Source organism: Brachyhypopomus gauderio, chromosome 10, assembly GCF_052324685.1.
Source record: "Brachyhypopomus gauderio isolate BG-103 chromosome 10, BGAUD_0.2, whole genome shotgun sequence".
Taxonomy (NCBI): Eukaryota; Metazoa; Chordata; class Actinopteri; order Gymnotiformes; family Hypopomidae; genus Brachyhypopomus; species Brachyhypopomus gauderio.
The window spans coordinates 12,470,399-12,491,198 of record NC_135220.1 but is presented as its reverse complement, the minus strand read 5'-3'; the positions used below and the strand labels follow the sequence as shown (position 1 = coordinate 12,491,198).

Below are 20,800 nucleotides of genomic sequence, written 5' to 3'. Positions count from 1 at the left end.
ATGGCCATATGTCCACGTGGTAGAAACACGTGTGTACTGCTAACACATTGAGGATTAGTTCGCTGCCTTGTACTTGGACTTTTAGAGACGCGTGTCTATATAGGCAACAGTTGCGATGGACTTGAGGAAATGTGCTTGACTTTACTGGTGAAGTAACGATTCATGGACCCAATGATTAAACTCACTACCCATCTGACCCTGTTTAAGGGAAAGATTACTTTCTCAAGTATGAGGGTTCAAGTCTGTGGAACCACCTTAATGTGGGTGTGTAGCTACAAATCTTGTCTTTATTTAAACTTTTCTCTGTCTTTCTCTTTTGGTCTGTTGTATTCAAGTAGATCCCAAAGAAGTGGATGGTGTAAGAACCTCATGCCTGGTGATGAATGGATTCAAGCGAATGGGGACAGCAAAAGTTGTGTTGAATGTGTTTGAACAGACCATTCTCACACATCCAGGTTTGTTCATGTGGAAGCATAAGTAATACTAACGTCCAGTTGGTGTGTGTGTGTAACTGTAAAGTGACCTTGAGTTCCTTGAAACGACTGCCTGTAATCACTGCCAAGTTCTGAAATACACAAAAAGTACAACTAAACAACATTAACTGAGTTCATTCATTCGAATGTGATACTAAAGTAAAGAAATAACATTCATGCCATGAATAATAAAGTGATAAAGGGTTTTTATTTTGTACAGTTTAACGGAAAGCACAGTGTAGTCAGCATTTTGGGGAGTGATGATTCAAAATGTACAGGTTGTAAATGACAAGATTATCTGACGAGATAAATGCCACACAACTGTCTTTACCAAGATTCATCACAGAACAGGCATAGGGCCATATGGAGCTTCAAAACTTAATTCAAATGATGTTTCACACATGTATGGTTTTGGGGGGGGGGGGGGGGGGGGGGGGGTTGTCAAGAAAATGTACATCAGTGGAGAAAATAAAATAATTGAAAGACAAGGCGTTCTTTCATCACTCAAACTAAAGGTATGAAATGAAATGTGCCATATTTGTCAATTGTGAATTTACACCCCAATCGAAATTTGTCCTCCGCATTTACCCATCTGTGCAATTAGAACACACACACAAACACACACTAGTGATTACTAGGGGGCTGTGGTGCACACATGCCCAGAGCGGTGGGCAGCCCTAGCCCGGGGAGCAGTTGGAGTTGGGTGCCTTGCTCAAGGGCACCTCAGTCATGGCCTCAGGTCTGGGAATGGAACCCACGACCCTCCGGTCACAAGACCAGTTCCCTAACCACAAGACCATGACTTTAAATCTGTTTAAAGGTAAACAGATTGTTATTCAGCTGAGGATTTTGAATTATATACCTCCCACATTGTCATTTAGAATAGACCTTCAGGAGTTTTTGGGAATCGACTGAGCCCTCAATGTCCAACCATCTCGTCAGAGGCTCCGGGATTTGGAGCAGATGCAGCAGCAGGACAAAGCCCTGATTATCACGTTTCTCAAAATGGGTTCTACATCACTGTATACTCATTTTATAGTTTGAAGGAATGGTGTTCCCCTCTGGACTCGTTTTACTGGAATTTTTCAGCATTTTAATGAGAGCTTCTGCTTGTTCGGCTTTTAATGTATTGTGTGATCATGTGGACATTTTGGTTTTTGCACAAATGAGGAAGATCATCTTATCTTGTGCCAGGATCCTATGCTGCTTCTTGCCTTTATGTATGAACGAAAGGCGAGTCAAGGAATCACTACCAGCACTACCAGTTCCGTGTCCTTCTGGAACGTTATGGGATTGAGCTCCATGTGGAGCTGTCACGTCTGTCTCTGGCCCATTTACTGGATCACTCCCAGACAAGGAGATTACCAAGTGTTCCAGGAGCTGGTCCTTTTGCATTTATGGGTTCCTGTTTAGTTGGCAAAGGCTCTACAGAAACCCTTATTTGTTTAAAGAAGTTAAAAGTTGGATGTGATGACGTGACAGAGAGGTTTGTTAATGCAATGGATGAGCAAAAAATCGGTAAAAGCATATATAAGACATATTTGGTTTATATTTGGATTTTGTATTCACCACCACACACAGGATCTGAACCAATCTGCAATAATGCTAAAGGTCTGACTCTAATGCTCAACTATACCGAAGGTTGCACCGAGATTTTCGATGCCCAAGATGCGGTAAAACTTTTTTCAGACCAAGTATTGAAATCAAATAACGCTTAAAAGACGTCTTTTTATTCACAAAAACAGCGCTGATTCCTCACTCACACGGTTTAAATCGTTATCTCAAAGCACACTGATTCGACACGGTGTACCGAAATATTACTACGTGACAAATAACGTCCTCAAACTTCAACGAAAACCTCGATCGGTGTTTCATAGGGTTGGCACGGTCATAAGCTTTAAGAACAGCCGGACATATCTGACTACAGAATCGCAAAAGCGTAAAATATGGAAGTAAAAGGAGGAAGAAGCGTTCAAAGTTTTTAGAGCATGTCAACCCGTTGCCTCCCAGTACAATTTGCAGCATTCGTTGTATACTACAGATAACAAATAAAGAGAAATAAGAACAAATTATAGTAGAACTTGTAACCAACTAAACAACTGACCATAAATCAAATATGAAATATGAAACGGTTTCGGTTTTCTTTGCGGTTTTGAACTTTTGGCTGAAATAGGTGACGACCACCAGGTGTCGCTGTTTAGGCGTCTAGTTTGAGCGCTACAACATTGTAGCAGATTCAGGAATAGGCGACCCGCCGGAAGTGACGTGTGTTGGGGGCGGGGAGTATTGTGCCACGTTGATGGAGGCCCGTGGAGACGTGGAAGTCTCCACCTGCACCCGGGACAGCCGCTAACCCCACGACCAAACCCCCACACCGCCGAGGAAACGAAGCCCCTAAAGTCCACGTCGAAGTTCCGCACGTTCGCCACCAGCTTGGATGAGTTTGTGCGCGCTTGTTGAAGCCGCTAAGAGAGAAGGTAAGCACTTTTGGTGCCCGATCTAATGTAGTTTCCGTTAGCCTCTGTGCTACGGGCTGCTAATCTTCACCATCTAATAATGATGATCTAATCATCTTCACCACGCACTGCTCTTCACGGTCATCCCTCGACGACTGGATATCGTTTTGAAGGGCCCCGAGTCACATAACACGGTGTTATCCCAAAGCCCATATGAATTTGTTCGTGCCCTCTTGCACAAACTTGGTAATGATACTAGCTTAAGTCCTGGGGTAACTATTAATTCACACTCCTGTGTGCTTCTCTTCTGGGTGTGAGCGGTCATGTTCGGTTATTTCCTTCTGTCACGCCACACAACGTTGAATTCATTAAAGTGCTCCAGTTGTGTGAAGATCTGGGAGCTCCACGTCAGTAGTGTGTGTTTGTGTGTCCGCTCGTCTGTAATGTTTGGAGGAGTGTTGTCGGACGTGTACTGCTGACCTGTGTCCAGTAACGTGTGTCACACGCAGCACGGACCACGCAGCGACACACTCGTCTGCAGTTTGTGCAAAATGTTTCGAAATGCTTCATCATGCACAATCAGATGTGTCACCAAAACATGTCCATGCAGTCCTAGGAAAACTAGGCCAATATTGTCTAGCTTTACTAAACCTAATTATCTTACCAGGTTGCAACATACAATGTTTTTTTTTTTCCTAGTTTTGCCATGTTGATGACATCTCTGCTAGGACTGGTTTCTTAACCCTATTGTGTAGCTTCTTGTTTTTCTCATTAATACATTACCCCTTTCCATCACACCTAAAGTTCCTTATACCCCGTAGTGTCATTTGACATCACTTACATGGTCTTGTTACAGGATGAAGATCAAAGAGATCAACCGCACCGCCATCCAGACCTGGAGCCCAGCGCAGCACCATCCCATATTTTTGGCTGCAGGTAACTCGTGCAAATAGAGCTGCAGTGCTGACATAGTGCAACTGATGACACAGTTTTCACCTCTACTTCTAAGTATAAACAATTAACGGCAAAGCTGTTAGTTATTCCATAGCTTCCTGTACAAATAGCCTGTATTTCTAATGTAACTTTCTTTTATTTAGTGTGTGTGTTTGTTTATATAATATACATGCCAGTGTTGACCTAAGCCATTTACATTTTTATCGTCATTGTGGATTCTATCAGGTATTTCTCCCCTTATTTTGCACTTTTGTTCAGGCACCTCAGCGCAACAACTCGATGCTACGTTTAGCACCAATGCCTCGCTGGAGATCTTTGAACTGGATTTGGCTGATCCCACTTTGGCCATGAAGTCATGTGGGACTTACTCTTCACCTCACAGGTCTCTTATTTAATTTGTGCTAACAGAAAGGTTACTTGTGGCTCTTATAACTATCACAACAGCAAATCACCAGCTAGCACTGCCCAACACCAGCTTGTGAAGTGTTTATTGGGAGATGATGCTGTCATCATCACCTGAAATGCTGACAGTGACCTGACTCTGTCATATGTTTTAGGGCTGGATCCCCAGAAATGGGTCAGTTTGTCTTTTGGACTAACATTGATTTTTAGTACAGTATCATCAGGGCGGCTTACGCAAGGTGTAGACTTGGTCTGTGGTCAAAGGAACCTCCAGTACTTCGTGCCTTGTTTCTTATGCGTTTTTGTCTTTGTTTCCAATGTATTGTGCTGTAAATCCCTAAAGATCAGATCTTTTCTCTCCAGATATCACCGGCTGGTTTGGGGTCCACATGGCATCGATGAGCACGGTCTTCCCTCTGGAGTGCTCATCGCCGGGGGCGAGACTGGCAACATCATCCTCTATGACCCCTCCAAGATCATTGCAGGCGACAGTGATGTGGTTATAGCTCAGAGTGACAAACACACTGGACCGGTTCGAGCTCTCGATGTCAATTCATTTCAGGTAACATCCAGGCCATTGTCTACATCTTGCAGTCATCATGGAAATAACTTCTAAGTGTTATAGTTTTCTGTCAGTTAGATTAATTAAGTTGTAAATTTGTAAATATTGTGTTTCCTAGACGAACCTGGTGGTCTCTGGAGGAAATGAGTCCGAGATCTACATCTGGGATTTGAACAGCTTCAACTCCCCAATGACTCCTGGACCAAAATCACAGGTGTGTGTGTGTGTGTGCTACTTCCATTTATCTGTGTAGAATAATCAATGTTTTTGATTTAATTTAACCAAAATGGCAATTAAGAAATATAACCATCATGGCTGCCTTCTGTTTTCGGGCATGCTGCTTTGATATGTTTGCTGGTCGGTAATATTGTTGGCCCTGTGGGGTTTTTTAGCCTCCAGAGGACATCAGCTGTGTGGCGTGGAACTGTCAGGTCCAGCACATCTTGGCATCGGCCAGCCCCAGCGGCAGGGCCTCCGTCTGGGACCTGAGGAAGAACGAACTCATCATCAAAGTCAGCGACCACAGCAACAGGGTCTGTCGCCTGCCTGTCTCTCCACTTCTAATTAACGGCTTCGCTTCTTGATGCATCTCTTAACTGGGCTTAACGTCCACTGACACTAAAAGGAAAACTGTTGTCCTTGATGTAATAAGAATGTTTGTGCCCTTGTGTTCCTTTCAGATGCATTGCTCTGGTCTGGCTTGGAACCCTGAGGTTGCCACTCAGTTGGTGCTGGCCTCCGAGGACGACCGCATGCCCGTCATCCAGATGTGGGACCTGCGTTTTGCCACCTCCCCACTCAAAGTCCTGGAGAACCACACAAGGTAGAAGGAATACTGGGAACAGTTTTGAGTAAAATATTGACTTGATTTATCTTGGATATTATCATTGCTCGTAGTACAGCAGGAGTTTCCCATCTATTGTCTGGAATGCTTGCTTTAAAAACTGTTCTTGATGACAACCTTTTTTATATCAAGTAATTTTCTAATACTGTGTGTGTGTGTGTGTGTGTGTGTGTGTGTGTGTGTGTGTGTGTGTGTGTGTGTTTGCGTGTGCGCAGAGGCGTGCTGGCTATTGCCTGGAGCTTGGCTGACCCTGAGCTGCTGCTAAGCTGTGGGAAGGATAATCGTATCCTCTGCTGGAACCCCAACACTGCTGAGGTCTGAACATGCCGCTGTCAGAGCAGACGCTGGTGGACTAAGCTAATCATACACCCGACCTTGTACCCTGCACTGTGCTATCTTACCTTAAACTGTAGCTGCGTGCCGTGCGAGCTCTCCTGAGTGCGTTCAGCTGTTTGAGCCTCCATTTTCTTTACCCTGAGCCAAATATGAATCTGTTATGCCACCAAAAGCTATGAGTTGTACTTCATCTTGGTTCGTGATCACTCCAGGTCCTGTACGAGCTGCCCACCAGCTCACAGTGGTGCTTTGACATCCAGTGGTGCCCCAGGAACCCGGCCATCCTCTCCGCCGCTTCCTTCGACGGACGTATCGGCATCTACTCAATCATGGGAGGCAGTGACAGCGCTGATATCGGCGCCCAGGCTGATCAGGTAGCGTAGATTGTCGTTATCTCTTTGCTGTCAGATATGTACATACGAGGTCACTGGGGATCAGTTGGTTGATTTATTACACATCAGGCTCGTGCAGTTGTGTGCGTAAAAAAAATTGCCACAATGTGTTTGTGCTTAGCAGATAAGTTCCTCATTTGCCAACATGGATCCGTTTGGCACGGGTCAGACGTTGCCCCCTTTGCAACTGCCTCAGACTGCCAGCACTACTAACACCGTCACGCCACTCAAAAAACCTCCCAAGTGGATCCGTAGGCCGGTGGGAGCTTCCTTTGCTGTGAGTTACACTCCACCATCAAACCCGAAGTGAATTGTCCAATTAATTCAGAGATATTTATTTTTATTCTGTATATTTGTACTTTCCTTATTGTCGTCGTTGTTGTATCTTGCCAGTTTGGTGGTAAACTCGTCTCTTTGGACAACGTCAAACCGACAACACAGCAATCCCAGCAGCCGGTGGCTCATATCGTCCACATCAGCCAGGTGATCACTGAGACTGAGTTCCTGCGGCGCTCCGACCAGCTGCAGGCCGTGCTCAGCACGGGAGGCTTCGTGACGTTCTGCCAGGAGAAGATTCAAGCTGCTCCCAACGAGTTTGAGAAGACAGTCTGGGCTTTCCTCAAGGTAAGACTAAAGACCACCTCAGTGCTTTGTAAAGATTGGGAGATTTTTCAACAGATTTTTTTACAACTTTTTTTTTTTTTTTTTTTTTTTGCTTGTTTGAAAAATACTGAACGAATATACACAAATGTGCGTCATCACCAGATTCACTTTGAAGACGATGCTCGTGGAAAGTACTTGGAACTTCTTGGATACAAGAAGGAAGAACTTGCACTAAAGGTGATTCTCACAGACGCTCCTAACCTCTACAGTTGGAGACTTCCTGTGGTGTTCAGTATTAAGTTTTAATTGCTGTCCTTACATCCAGATTTTATTGTAGGTATAGATTAAATAAACCTCGTCAATCGTTATCTGTGCTCCGAATTTGATAGCCAGTGCTCATAATATTTTTCTTGTGTGGCTTCCAGATTGCGTCAGCGTTACAAGGGCAAAGCTGCAGGCCTGCTGAGGGCATTGAGGTAAGGATTACTCGTGCAGTTTAGCAAAACGGATCATTTTCACCCATTATGTTTGAGGTCCATTTTATTAGAAGCTGACATTGCAGTTTTAATGGTGTAAGTGTTGAATTGGGGTGGAATGTTAATGAGTGAGACTCATGGTAAGTCTTCCTGTTGATATTTAGTGCTCAAGAGGTTATGAGTTATGGAAAAGTCATGTTCATTTTTTTTTGGACTACAGCAGTTATTGGTCTGTCGGTCATGGCCTGGTGGTAGGGAACTGGTCTTGTGACCGGAGGGTCGTGGGTTCGATTCCTAGGCCTGAGGCCATGACTGAGGTGCCCTTGAGCAAGGCACCTAACCCCAACTCCCCGGGCGCCAGGCTAGGGCTGCCCACCTCTCTGGGCGCGTGTGATCCACAGCCCCCTAGTAATCACTAGTGTGTATGTGTGTGTGTGTGTGTGTGTGTTTGTGTTTGTGTGTGTGTGTGTGTGTGTGTGTGTGTGTGTGTGTGTGCTAACTGCACAGATTGGTTAAAAGCGGAGGATAAATTTCGATTGCGGTGTAAAAATCACAATTGACAAAATATGACACACACATTTTCCTGTTTGTGAAATGTAAAGGAAGAAGTGAAAGTTTTTCAGTAGGCACAGCAGAAACATTCATGACATCATCTGAGACTGTGGTACATGTTGACTTTAAGCCTAAAGCAGTTGAACATTACTGTGTCTGTATGATTTTGGTTTTGAGCTTTTTCTTTGACACTGAAAAAAAATTATAATGTACCCTTGCATCGTATTATGGCTGCATTCACAATTGGAATTTATTTTGAAATTAGTTTATTGCTTCATGAATCATCGTGACTATATGCTCAGAAAGGCCCCTCTTCAACTGTTTTACACCAGATTCTTGCACAGACATTTTCAAAATTACCTGAATTTTTCTTCAGCTATTTGGTATTCATTCTCTATAAATCTTTCAGTTCTTTATCATTTTTGAATACATGCCAGATTCATATTTAATTTGGAGGGAACTCTGATTCAGTACTTTGACCGTGTCTAATCTTACCAGTCATTTGCATGCTTGCATTGAGAGTCTAGCCATGCATCTCTTCATCTCTTTCCCTGGTGTGCAATGTGGCCTTTTGATGGACCACCACACACTTGCATGCTTCTGTGCCTGCTTGTAATCGACCTCCTGGGCCAGAAATGGTTCTGCTGGCCTGAGCTGAACTCCCTTGTCGCCTTGGGAATCTTCACATTCTGCAAGTGGAGCCCATAAATGAGTAATTGTTTGAATTTGGCCGTGAGCGAATCAGTCGACCCCGAGCCTGACCCCAATCGCTTTCACGCTGAATGTGAGACTCACCTTCCAGTCCTTGTGTGACCTGCCATCCCATCGTGACCTGAAACACCATGAGTGATAACCCACCAAACCGATCAGCTTCTATGGGGCTTTCAGCCTATATTTGAGGTCATGTCTCCAGATGACCTTCCGGTGCTTCTCAGTAGTCTGAGTGTAATTTAGATCCTCCAGACATAATCTTAATCTCTGGCTTCCGCAGCAGTAGTTTGAGGCGAGATTTATGCCTGCATGTACCCATAATCTTCCTGTAGCAGCATCTGCTCTAGAGCTTCTCCCATATTGCTAGCACCACTAGTTGGCTTGCAAAACTTTGACAGTGCTGGCATTTCCCGTTCCTCTACAAGTCCCATGGTGGGTCGAGCTCGGCGCCCGAGGCCGACCTCACGCTTCCCTTTAATGGCGGTCAAGAGGCAGAGCTGGAGATCGGCGCCGTTTCTTTGGATGAAGACGAATCCGGGACTGTGGATCTCTCAGCTGCCCCACAGGAAGAGGACGCAGCACTGCAGGAGGTACCTTCATCACGCCTGCTGTGGTCTCCTCATCCTCCACCATCACTCTGTGATGCGTTTACCATTTGTCCTTATGTCATTGAGTCACATTGGTTGATTTTTCTTGTGTTTTTGTTTTGTTGTGTTGGACTAGGGTTAAAAACTAAGCTTATGATGTGCTTCAGATGGTCACTGGTAGTATCTCAGGAATGCTGTTAACATGGCGGCCATGTGGTGATTCATTATTACTATCTCGCAGCTATTTTGCTGTTATTCTAGTTCATTGACGTTGTGTTTTTATAAAGGTAAAATGACCTTTGATGCACCAGATCTTGGATCAAGGTGCTTGACCTTTAGTGGATAATGATAATTTGGGCATTTATTGAACTATTGTGTTTATTGTGAACTATTCAACTCAACTATTCATGTGGACTGGGTTATTTCAATCCATGGCATGGTTAATGGTATCAGTAATGAATGAATTAATTATTAGCAGTGTTTTCGCATGAGGTTAAACCAAACATAACAGTAATGACTTGTTGTAAAGCATTCAAATATTTTAGACCAAGCAAGTGTGTTGTAGGTGAACACAATGGTATCAACAGTAGGAAATATTTCAAAATCATGGAAAGGGGAGGGGGGGGAATAGCTGTTTTTCTGGTCCTCAGTGTCCCCTGTTTGGTCTTCACCCAGGTGGAGGAGAACGGGCCCATGTTGACCAACATCTCTGTGACTGGTGAGAACCCCGAGCTGGAAGAGAGCCCTGCATTCAAGGAGGATACTGCACCTGAGAAGATCGCCGTGCTTGGAGAGGCCTCGTCTCCATCCTCAGGAACCACTGGCCCAAGGCGCCAAGGCAAGTGTCTACTGCAAAGACCTGCTGCCTCCATAATGTGTATTAAAGGGATTTAAAAAATAAATATGCATGACGGGATTCAAATGGCTTGTGGAGCATATCTTAAAATTTCAGACAGAGCTTAAGTGTGTGTGTGTGTGTGTGTGTGTGTTTGTGTTTTTCTGGTCCAGATGATGCAGATATAGATGGACTCATCGCCCAAGCACTGCTTGTTGGGGATTTTGAGGCTGCTGTCAACCTCTGTCTCTATGACAACAGAATGGCGGACAGCATCATTCTAGCTATAGCCGGTGGTCCTGAACTACTTGAGAAGACCCAGAAGAAATACTTGACCAAAACTCAAAGCAAAATTGGCAAGGTGAGGCCATATAAGGCTATGGGAATGGGGGAGTCCCCTAACTTCAGAAGGGCTTTTATTGTAGAGAATGTTTACCTCTTGCCTGTATCTAGAGATCGCACTGATCCAATATCACATATCAGAATCTGGGTCGATAGCAGAAAAATAACACCGGATTGGATATTGATGAAGAAATTAAGGATGCTGATCTGATTCCTTCACAAATCCAAACTGAATACAGCACAGCAGTGCTTTGCAGAAGTACAGTGTATGTGATAAAAGTTAAATGCAAATATCCATGTAATCATACACATGATTTCCATTGGTATCCTTTTGATAAGCCAGTGTGCAGAACTGGCTACCTCCCTTCAACTGAGAACATTCAAACGAATCAGAATGTTGTTTTCGCACTGTTCACAACCATATAAATGCAGTAGCCAGACACTGACTACATGTTAGATATACACATTTGAAGAAAACCTCTACATGTCACATTTTCATTTTTCTTGACCTCATGGCCAAATATTGTTGGTGTTAATGGGTGTTTATTGTTGTGTAGCTCATCACTGCCGTGGTGATGAAAGACTGGATGGATATTCTGGAGACCTGTGACCTCCAGAACTGGAAAGAGGCTTTGGCCGCCGTCATGACCTACGCAAAACCTGAGGAGTTCTCCTCTCTGTGTGGTGAGTATGAAGTGGAGTGTGGAACCTTCTCCAGGCCAGATCTACAAACCAACCATTCCTGTAATGTAGGATTACATTGACTGATTTTGGCCATGAACCGGGCTGTTTGCAGGGCTGTTGGGCTCCAGGCTGGAGGCTGCTAAGGACACTTCCCTGCAGGCGCAGGCCTGCCTCTGTTACATCTGCGCGGGCAGCTTGGAGCAGCTGGTGTCGTGCTGGACCAAAGCCCAAGACTCCAGTAGCCCCCTCGCACTGCAGGTGAGGTGTCTTCACGACATCACTCCATGGTGCCCCATTCTGGCTGGGAGTTATTTCTCATAACCGAAAGCCCACTAAAAGCTGCTGTTGAACCTTGTGAATGGGGAAACGAATCAGATTAACGTAATGAGAATCCTGATTGGTTAATTGTTTACAACAATCGCAGACATTTAATCTGATCAAAATGATCGTTATATCTAATCACCACAATCCTGGAAGGAAGCTACAGTGAGTGTGTCCTGACTGATGGCTTATTGTCCGTTTACACCCGCAGGACCTGGTGGAGAAGGTGGTGGTTCTTCAGCAGGCTGTGGAGAAGACTGCGGGTGGAGGGGCCCCTGCCGTGGGCACCCTGCTGGCCGAGCAGATGAGTCGCTACGCCAGTGTGCTGGCATCTCAGGGCAGCCTCAGCACAGCAATGTCCTACCTGCCCAGCAGCGAACAGGCGAGTCCTGCCCATGTCCGCTTTGCTGCTGTCGTTCGTAGAAATGTTCTTGGTTTGATCTGTGCCCGCCCGGGCGATGACGAGGTGTGGGTCTTTCCCTTGCTCCCCTCATGTAGGTGGCCGTGCAGCAGTTGCGGGAGCGACTCGGTAGAGCTCTGGGTCAGCAGAGTCCGGCCCCTCTGGCCCCTGCCGCCCCCCAGCAGAACAGGCAGCAGGCGTGTCCTGCACCCGCACCACCACAGACCTACACCCCTCTACATCCTCAACCACAGATGCCCCCTCAGCCTACACCTGCTGCGCCCCCACAGCAGTATTACCAGCAGGTAAAGACCCCACCCGAGCCTGCATGTGTGTGTGTGTGTCTGCGTGTGTGTGTGTGTGTCTGCGCGTGTGTGTGTGTGTGTGTGTGTGTGTGTGTGTCTGCATCAATTGCATACAGCTTCTGGATTCACATGCAGTAAATATGCTACAGTTTGATAGATGGCATATATCTGAACTGGTTGATATGTTTGGAATATTTGTAAGAACAAAATGTTTCCAAGTCCATTTGCTTTGATGCTTCACATCTGCTGTGATGGTGGGCTGATCTCTTCACTCGTGTGCAGCTTTGCTGCAGTGACCCTAAAGCCGGCTCCAACACTCATGTGTGCTTGGTGTCTAGGACAGCAGCACATTACAGCTACGGCACAAACCTTCATCAGACCTTCATCAGCCTCACACCTCCATCTCACATCCACACACACCCCCGTTCTCCCTTCAGCACATGAAGCCTAAAACATGAGTGATGGTACAAGAGTTACCAGCCTGTTCTGGGATCTGTGAGCATCGGTCCCCATGCTGACAGGTTAACACAAGCAGGCACCATTCTGATTAGGCCATGGCTCTCCAGTAGTGATAGTAATACTCTTCATTCTCACTGCAGTAATAATATTAATACTATTCATTCTTACTACACCACAAACCAAGAGCCAGATGAGAGCCACACGTGTATTCTGCAGCTATGTTTTAATATCTCACACACACCACATGAGCACAATACCAATTTTCAGCACTATAAAAGTGTCTGATAAAAGTGACTTGTGCAAGTCTAACAGCACTTAAGTGGTAATAATTGCTGGACAGCTGAGTTAGCTCATATCATTAAGGTTTCATTAGTGATCCTGAAATGGTCATAACCAGGGTTTTGTGGTTTGTTTGTTGGTTTTTTTCTCATTTTCAGGTCTCTGAAATTTAATATGTTTAAATTGAAATTCAGTACAATACCATTGAATACATTTTGAAGTTTAGTCAAGGATCAAATTTAAATGTTTTATTAATTTTTTGCGGGTAGACATGAAATCATTGGGCAACAGAACTGGTCAAATCGTCCAGTTCATATAGAATACCAAAAAAGGCTTGTTTTCCCTTGTCTGAAACGCTATTTATACTTTGACTCTATAGAAGACAGAGACCCATAGATTCACCCAACACAGTCAACTTACTGAAATGTTACATGTCACTGTGTTACTCGTCATTCACCTTCCAATAAAGACGAATTGTCGAGTTGATCAGAAATGAAGATTATGTAAACCAGTGATTGGGTGTTTGTCTAGAACATAAATGACATTGAGGTGCTGTGGTCGTCTTTGGTGACAGTGAATCATGAATTTGTGAACCTAACGGCATTCGCGAATGAAAAATGAGAAATCGCACGAATATAAGACACAGAGGTCAGGAACCTCTGGGAAGGAACCTCCTTTGGCCCTCCTGACTTGCCCTAAGCCCCATGTGTTCTCCTGCCACTGGTAATAACCTTTAGGTGAAACCCTCCATCACTGACAGACTCCACTAAAGCTTCTTGACCCCCCCCTCCTGTTTTCACACACAGTCTACATCCCCCTTACAGTGGTGGCTGTGGTGCGTGGGTCTGTGTGTGAGGGTTTGTGTCTCTGCTGTGTTCAGGGTAGGGCTGCCTGTACTGTCACCTCGTGGAGTAACCAAACCCCAACCATTCTGCCCAGTATCCCACGCCCGCTAGACCCAGCAAAAGACCTTCAGGTACAAAGAGTGCTGGGCCTACACATGCACACGCGCACGCACATACACACACACACACACACACACGCGCGCGCACATACACATGACGTGCATACGCACATGCATATAAACACACGCGCGCGCACACACATGCATGTGCACACACACACGCACATGCTCCCAAGACAGTCCAGCCTTAAGGATTTAGGCTCACACCAGAATGTTTAAATGTTTAAAAATATCCACCATGTGCCACGTCAGCACTGTGTAATAACTGTAGTAATAACTGTAGTAATAACTTCTTTACTTGCCTCCTCTTGTAACGTGGAGTCAGAAAGTGTGATGCACATTACCTGAAACTCCCTACCTGCATGTCACATACAAGTAAAGATCAGGCTGTAAAAATGGGTGTAAAGACACGAGCACCACGTGGTGGTGGTGTTGTTTTTCCTTCCTTTAGAAGACACTTGTGTATTTCCCTGCATGATAAATGCAAACATCTCTCTGTGTGTGTTCTGTGTCACGTGCACCAAGTTACTAGTTTCTTAGTGTATATTTGTGTTCTTCAAAGTCTTGGCGAGCATGTGCATATCTAGCATGAACCACATCTGAAAAAGGCCTTTAAAGGTCTTCACATGGGTGTCGTCACCCTTCATTGGTCATCAGAGACAAAAACGACATGAACAATTGGTCTCAGAGAGATCCGATACTCAATTTACATTTCTGCCCAGTTACAAACAGGTGGCCACTGCCTTCTTCAGGAGCATCAGTACTGCACCGGCTGTGTGCAGACTGCACCAGGGTGGGTCTTCATCCAGCAGTGGCCCGAACACAGAACCTTACATCCTTACACACACAGCCAGAGCATGAACTTTCCATGACACACAAGTGCAGATTCGTTATGAGCACTAATCGGTGATACACGAGCGAAACTGTAATTGTATCACTGCGGTTTCTTGCGCAAGCACTGCGGCGTGGTTCGAGCGCTCGGTTGGACGCCTGACTCCAGCCCGTCCCTGCTGTCTGACACACGACGTGTCTGCATGCCTGGCTTCCCTCCCTAAACGTTTGCAGATCTACTCAGTGAATACCTCGCATACAGTTTGTTTCAGTATAGTCTTCTTTTTATGCAGTGCCTTTAGATTAGCAAACTGCATTCTGTGCAAGTATTAATTCTGTACAAGAATAAATTCTGTATTGTAGTATTAATATTGATAAAGGTGTATTTGTTTTTATGTATGCAAATTTGAAATCTGCTAAAATCTTTTCTTTCTCAGGTGGTTGTAACAGCTTATTTACCTGTTTTACATTTCACCACATTCCTCAGCTGACTAATGATACAATATCATATCAGTGTAACTCCAAAGTTTCATTCATATTGATGAATACGGATTTGCCAAGTACTCTGATTAACATCTAGTGTTCACCAGGCCGTCGTGGTTTATCCAGTGTTGAGATGTTGACATGAGGCCTCTGTCTGTCTGCAGCCTGAACCAGGACCAAGAGCCTTTGACCTGCAGTCTCCAGTGAGCACGAGTCCTGCTGCCCCCAATCCCTTCATGTTCCCACAGCAGTATCAGAGTACGTATTCACACCCGACCTCGGCCTCTCTCTCTCTCTCTCTCTCTCTCTCTCTCTCTCTCTCTCTCTCTCTCTCTCTCTCTCTCTCTCTCTCTCTCTCTCTCTCTCTCTCTCTCTCTAGCTTGTTTTCTACTTATAATATGTGTCCTTCAAGGCAGCAAACATTTTTAGAATGTTTGTTTTGTCTGATCACCATTTAAATCAAAGGTTGGACTTTTGGCTGTTGGCTGTATAATGTCTGCATGTCATCCTCTGATAAAAGCCTGCATGTGTCCAAACCTTCATTTAATTCCAGTGCTTAATGCTACTTGCACTAGAGTTGTTTCTTGTGTTTGTAATAAATATCTTGCATGCTTAGATGTGATGCAGAGAGCTGATCCAATATGACAAAGTTCTGTTTTTTCCTTTCAGAATGTGTCTAACTGCATTTGCACACTCTTGTCTGTTGTGTCTGTGTCTGTAAACATTAGTCTACCCCCAGGTCCAGCAGTTCACACCTGGTGCTGGGGGACCAGCTATCTATCAGCCTTTCCAGTACTCCTCCTCCTCCTCTGCAGCTCCTCCTCTTCCTCCTCCCCCTTCATCCTCTTCTGCCGCCCCTCTCTACCCCCATCAGTTCATGCACCCGACCTCTTCTCAGCCTGCGTCTTCCGTCTTCTCCGGGCCGCCGCCCCCTGTCCCCGCGGGTCAGCCCGCCTCCGCTGCACCTCCTCTCTCTTCCTCCTCCTCTCGCCCTTCCTTCTCCTCCGGAGTCCCCTTCCAGCACGGCGGTCCGGGGTCGCCCACCGTCCACCTCCCGCCTTCTCCAGCAGGAGCCCCAGGTACACAGGCTGAGCTCCCCCTGATCCCAGCCTCCCAGAGAACAGGTCTGCACCACAGTGCCCCCTCCGTCAAACTCTCCCTCTCTTCCCCAGACAGCCACAGGCTGACTCTGTAAACACCTAAGAGCCACTTAACATCTGTAGGACCCACATCAGTCTGTTCCTAAACTCGCACGAGTTCCCCGGTGCCGTCTGATTTTTTTTTTTTTTGCACGTACCCGTGTCCACGTTGCTGTTTGTGCGTCGTCGGTTTTTGGTTCCAAAGTTCGCTGTGGAGGTTGTCGTGCGTCCATCGTGAGGGAGGGATAGAGCAGGCAGTTGTTTTTGCATGTTGAGCACGTTTGGCCCTGTTTTGCATGAGCACACAGGACGTCTCGTCTCTGCCGCCTGAATGAGCAGTGGTCCTACAACACTGGCACACTGCTGTGGGTCACACGTGTGTGCACACTGAATAACTGAATCACCAGTTGGACCCACCATGAAAATACTAGCTTCTTCAATTTTCAACTATTACTTCAAACGATTATTATATTTATATAAACTTAACACAATAAAAAAGCTCATAGAATGGGTAACATTTATAGGAACATTTATCTACATTAAACTTGGTTCATATGTCAGGTAAAAGTTGAGCTTTTGATGATTTTGGGATTCACATTAGTTCTCCCAGCTACCTTGATTCATCAACTCAACTTGCTCAGGCGAGTAAACTGTCAGGTTTCAGCTGTTTGGTCGATTAGAAAAACTAGCTTGAATTGACTACCATAGCATATACGGTTCTCAGCATTTTCAGATGCTCAAAGTTGCATGGAGCCCATATCAAACCAGACGTGTTGCAGTAAGAGTTTGATCTCCAGTCGCTTGTGTGTGCTGCACTTCTCATGCAAGTTAAGCAAGAGCACGGGCAGAATGACAGTTCGCCAAGACGATGTGAAGCAGGATGTGAAGACGATTAGGATGAACACTGTAGTAGGAGAACACGATGTCTTCAGCAAGTAGCTTTTTTGTGAAATGGGTCTAGTTATTCATTTACCTCTGTTGTGAGATTTAAAATAATGGAGTCTAACGGGAGTTCAGAGGAATCGGCAGGTTCGTTGTCTCTTGTTAGGATTTGACAGCAGATAAATGTTCAAGATCTCTAGAATGCACAACCTGATATTGTCTTATCCACAGGGGGAATTACCCAAGATACAACCTGGATTTTGGAAGGTGAATTTTCATAGGCAGACGTACTAAAGCGTAACAGGCTGGACAGTAATTGTCCTCTGCTGCTAATCTTACAAATTTAGCAATCTTGCTAAATTTTATGTCGATCAAGTTTTAAGACTAATACACTTGTCATACCCTCCCCAAAACAAATCGGTTAATGACCCAAAGCGATGTGTAGCATGCGACCTGGAAATGCACGATGAGTCGCAGAAACTGCCCCGGATTCGTTCCTAGCGAGAACAGCAATGATTAGATGCTGATGAGCTGTCGGTGCTGGGAATGTTGAGGTATATAGGTCAGCTGTTAGCGTGAGGAGAACGGAGCTGTAGTTCCACAGTCAGCAGTAGGTCGCTAATTTAGGCCATGCTGCCGTTCCCAGAGCCCACACTGACTAAGCTGAGATTAACAGAGTTTTCCAAGGAACCTTTTAGAACGCGAGATTGTGGAGACTTTAGTTTTGTGAAATTCCCATCGCTTGTTGTGATTGAGGTGAACAAAATCGGTGGCAGCCATTTTCTGAGAGAAATCTTTGTCATAATTATAACTGATTATGATCCGTCGTCTCCAAAATTGTGTGATTCTGTTATGCGAAAATATCCATTGTAATCATGAACCTACTTCCTTTCAGTGAGGTGAGGGGCTTCTAATAAAGCACACAGGCTCTGAGCAGCTTTTATATGGAACACTAAACAATGATTAGCAGGATTTTGACTGAGACAGAAGGTCAAACAGTGCTTTGCTGTCTATAGCAACTGAGATCTGTTTTGTTCCTCAGGACCCCAGAATGGCTGGAACGATCCCCCCAGTCTCAGTAGAGGGCCTAAGAAGAAGAAGGTGTGTTGATTGTGCCTTGTCTTTCTTTACCTAATCATGAATGACATGATGGAAAATTCTTCCCTTTGTTTAAAAAAATTGCAGGAGTAATTTATTCACTTTTTTTCGGTCTTGCTTATGAAACACTTGCATGTTGTAGATGACGGAGAGCTACACTCCTCCTGCGCCCATCACGGCGCCCATCATGGCTCCCCTGGGGGACCCACAGCAGACAGCCAGCATGCAGCCTCCCCAGCTACAGGCTCAGCAACCGACTGGAGTTCCTGGACCCTTCAGCCCCATCCGGCAGCAGCCCCTGGGGCCTGGGGTCATAAACCCCACCCTGCCAAATATGACAATGGAAGGCGCACCAGGGGCCCCCACTGGCGAGGTCATACAGGTGACAAAAATACTCCAAAATAGCATTTTTATCTTTTAAACCAGGTGAAATTCCATGAGTTAAAATTGTTAAAAACATGTCTTGCAGTGTAGGAGGACAAGGAATTAAAAATACAAATGACCCAGTGAAATCTGACTTTGTGTTCCCTCCAAGACCATGCAGTCCCTGCCTGCTGAGAAGATCATGAAGAAACCCATTCCAGATGAACATCTAATTCTGAAGACAACGTTTGAAGGCCTCATCCAGAAATGCTTGGCCGCTGCCACAGACCCAGTTAGTCAATCCAAATATTGGGTCATTCATAAGTCGTCATTTAGATTAATCAAATGCAAATTTATCTCGGATATAAAATTGCTTTTTTTCTCTCTTCTCAACATAAAGCCATTCCTCATTGTCCTCTGTCCTGGGACTCCTCTTTATGTCTCTTTTTTATCTTTACACTTAATTGCATGGCTAAAACAAATGCTTTATCATCCCAACAGCAAACCAAGAGGAAGTTGGATGATGCCAACAAAAGACTGGAATCCCTTTATGACAAACTGAGAGAGCAAACTGTGAGTAGTTTAATGAATTGCCACACATTCTCTATGATGGTCGCTAGCAGAGATCAAATCAAAACTTGTCCCAGTCAGTGTTGTCATTGTTCATGTGGGTGGTATCTGCATTGTCTCTGCCTCTCCAGAGTCATGAGTCCACCAGTATTTCTGGATTATTAGTATTTAAACAAGTTGAGTTATTGAAATGTTAAACTTGTAGTATAAACCTTCAGCTGTTTGTCATCTCACATGGCACTTTACTATACCACTGTGGTACTGATGGTGGTTTCCTTTGGACAACCCTAAAGAGTTCTGAACTTGGTTCAGGAGAAGTCCACAATTCTGGATTCACAGTGTTCTGTTTTTCCCTTCTCTCCTCTCCTGTTGGCCAGCTCTCTCCAGCCATTGTTGGAGGCCTTCACAACATGGCCCGCAGCATCGAGTCACGCGCCTACGCAGACGGCCTCAACATTCACACGCACATCGTTAGCAGCAGCAACTTCAGTGAAACCTCGGCCTTCATGCCCGTGCTGAAGGTGGTGCTCACACAGGCCAATAAACTGGGCGTCTGACCTCACGCATGCACGCCTGCTTACATCTCGCCAGTATTTCACGCAACTCCAATACAAGCCATCAGTCAATAAGGACCAACTTATATTGACATTTATACTGCCAGTCTTGGCACCACTGGAATGTGGTATTCCAGTTTATGGGCTTTTACTTTGATTTTTAGTTATTTTTCTTATGTAATTGCATTATTTTATATGTATAATCATGGCAGAGCAGAGTGCAATGGGGGAGCTCCTCCCTTTTTTTCTGAAAATGTAATGCCATATGTTTCATGAGTCAATGCAAAGTTTTAGCCAACTGAAATAGATGCGTGTAGTTGGAGAGGATTAATTCTCCTGGGTTCATTATCATTTAACTGAGCTCTCTCTCATTGGCATTTTTTTAACCTTTTTTTTTTGTTGTGCCCCCCCCCCCCCCCCCCCCCCCATATGATTCTTAACTTGATTCATATGATTATCAGACACTTGTCCATATGAATTTTAACCTGATGATTCATATGATTATCAGACACTTGCCATTTCAGCAATGTTTAATGCATTAGCTCCAAAATTGTTGCATTGCTTTATAATTATAAATATTGCTTTTTAACTGTTTACAAGGATGGATGCATAATCTTGATAACAAGCAAATATTTTCAATAAATGTTATTTATTTAAAACTTTTAAAGGTTTGATTTCATTGGTAACTAAACAAAGTTGGAAAATTAAGGTTTTTGTCTTCGTGCCTGGTTTTGCATGTATTCATGCGTTATGCATTCACGAGGGGAAAAGACTGGGTGTTTGATTTTTTTTTTCCCAGTTAAGATCACATCTGTTGCAAGAATGGGTAAACTTATAAAAAGGTGGAATACTGTTCTTTGCATGTTAGTCCTGTTTCACCTTAGAAAAAATATGTTCATTGAAGAAGGGAAAGTTGCTTGTAGTGTTCCATACCTGTAATATC

General features: G+C 44.8%; 1 protein-coding gene across 12 annotated transcripts; it reads left to right on the top strand.

The window, feature by feature from the left end:
• Window positions 1-2,747: 2,747 nt before the first annotated feature.
• Window positions 2,748-20,259, top strand: sec31a (SEC31 homolog A, COPII coat complex component). 12 transcript variants are annotated; one of them, XM_077019547.1, is made up of 29 exons: window positions 2,748-2,950; window positions 3,786-3,865; window positions 4,142-4,265; window positions 4,649-4,847; window positions 4,966-5,061; window positions 5,240-5,380; window positions 5,528-5,670; window positions 5,907-6,006; window positions 6,240-6,401; window positions 6,541-6,696; window positions 6,813-7,043; window positions 7,185-7,259; window positions 7,448-7,498; window positions 9,187-9,351; window positions 10,024-10,186; window positions 10,357-10,544; window positions 11,083-11,209; window positions 11,322-11,467; window positions 11,742-11,912; window positions 12,029-12,235; window positions 13,854-13,949; window positions 15,416-15,509; window positions 15,980-16,330; window positions 17,504-17,539; window positions 18,315-18,373; window positions 18,513-18,752; window positions 18,906-19,025; window positions 19,235-19,306; window positions 19,681-20,259. In XM_077019547.1, the coding sequence occupies exons 2-29, from the start codon at window positions 3,787-3,789 to the stop codon at window positions 19,858-19,860; spliced, it is 3,972 nt and encodes a 1,323-aa protein (XP_076875662.1). In that variant the 5' UTR covers window positions 2,748-2,950; window position 3,786; the 3' UTR covers window positions 19,861-20,259. The 12 variants fall into 12 exon arrangements, with proteins under 12 accessions (XP_076875662.1, XP_076875659.1, XP_076875660.1 ...); XM_077019544.1 differs by having other exon boundaries at window positions 15,980-16,375; XM_077019545.1 differs by having other exon boundaries at window positions 6,544-6,696; window positions 15,980-16,375; window positions 19,681-20,258.
• The last annotated feature ends 541 nt before the right edge of the window (window positions 20,260-20,800 follow it).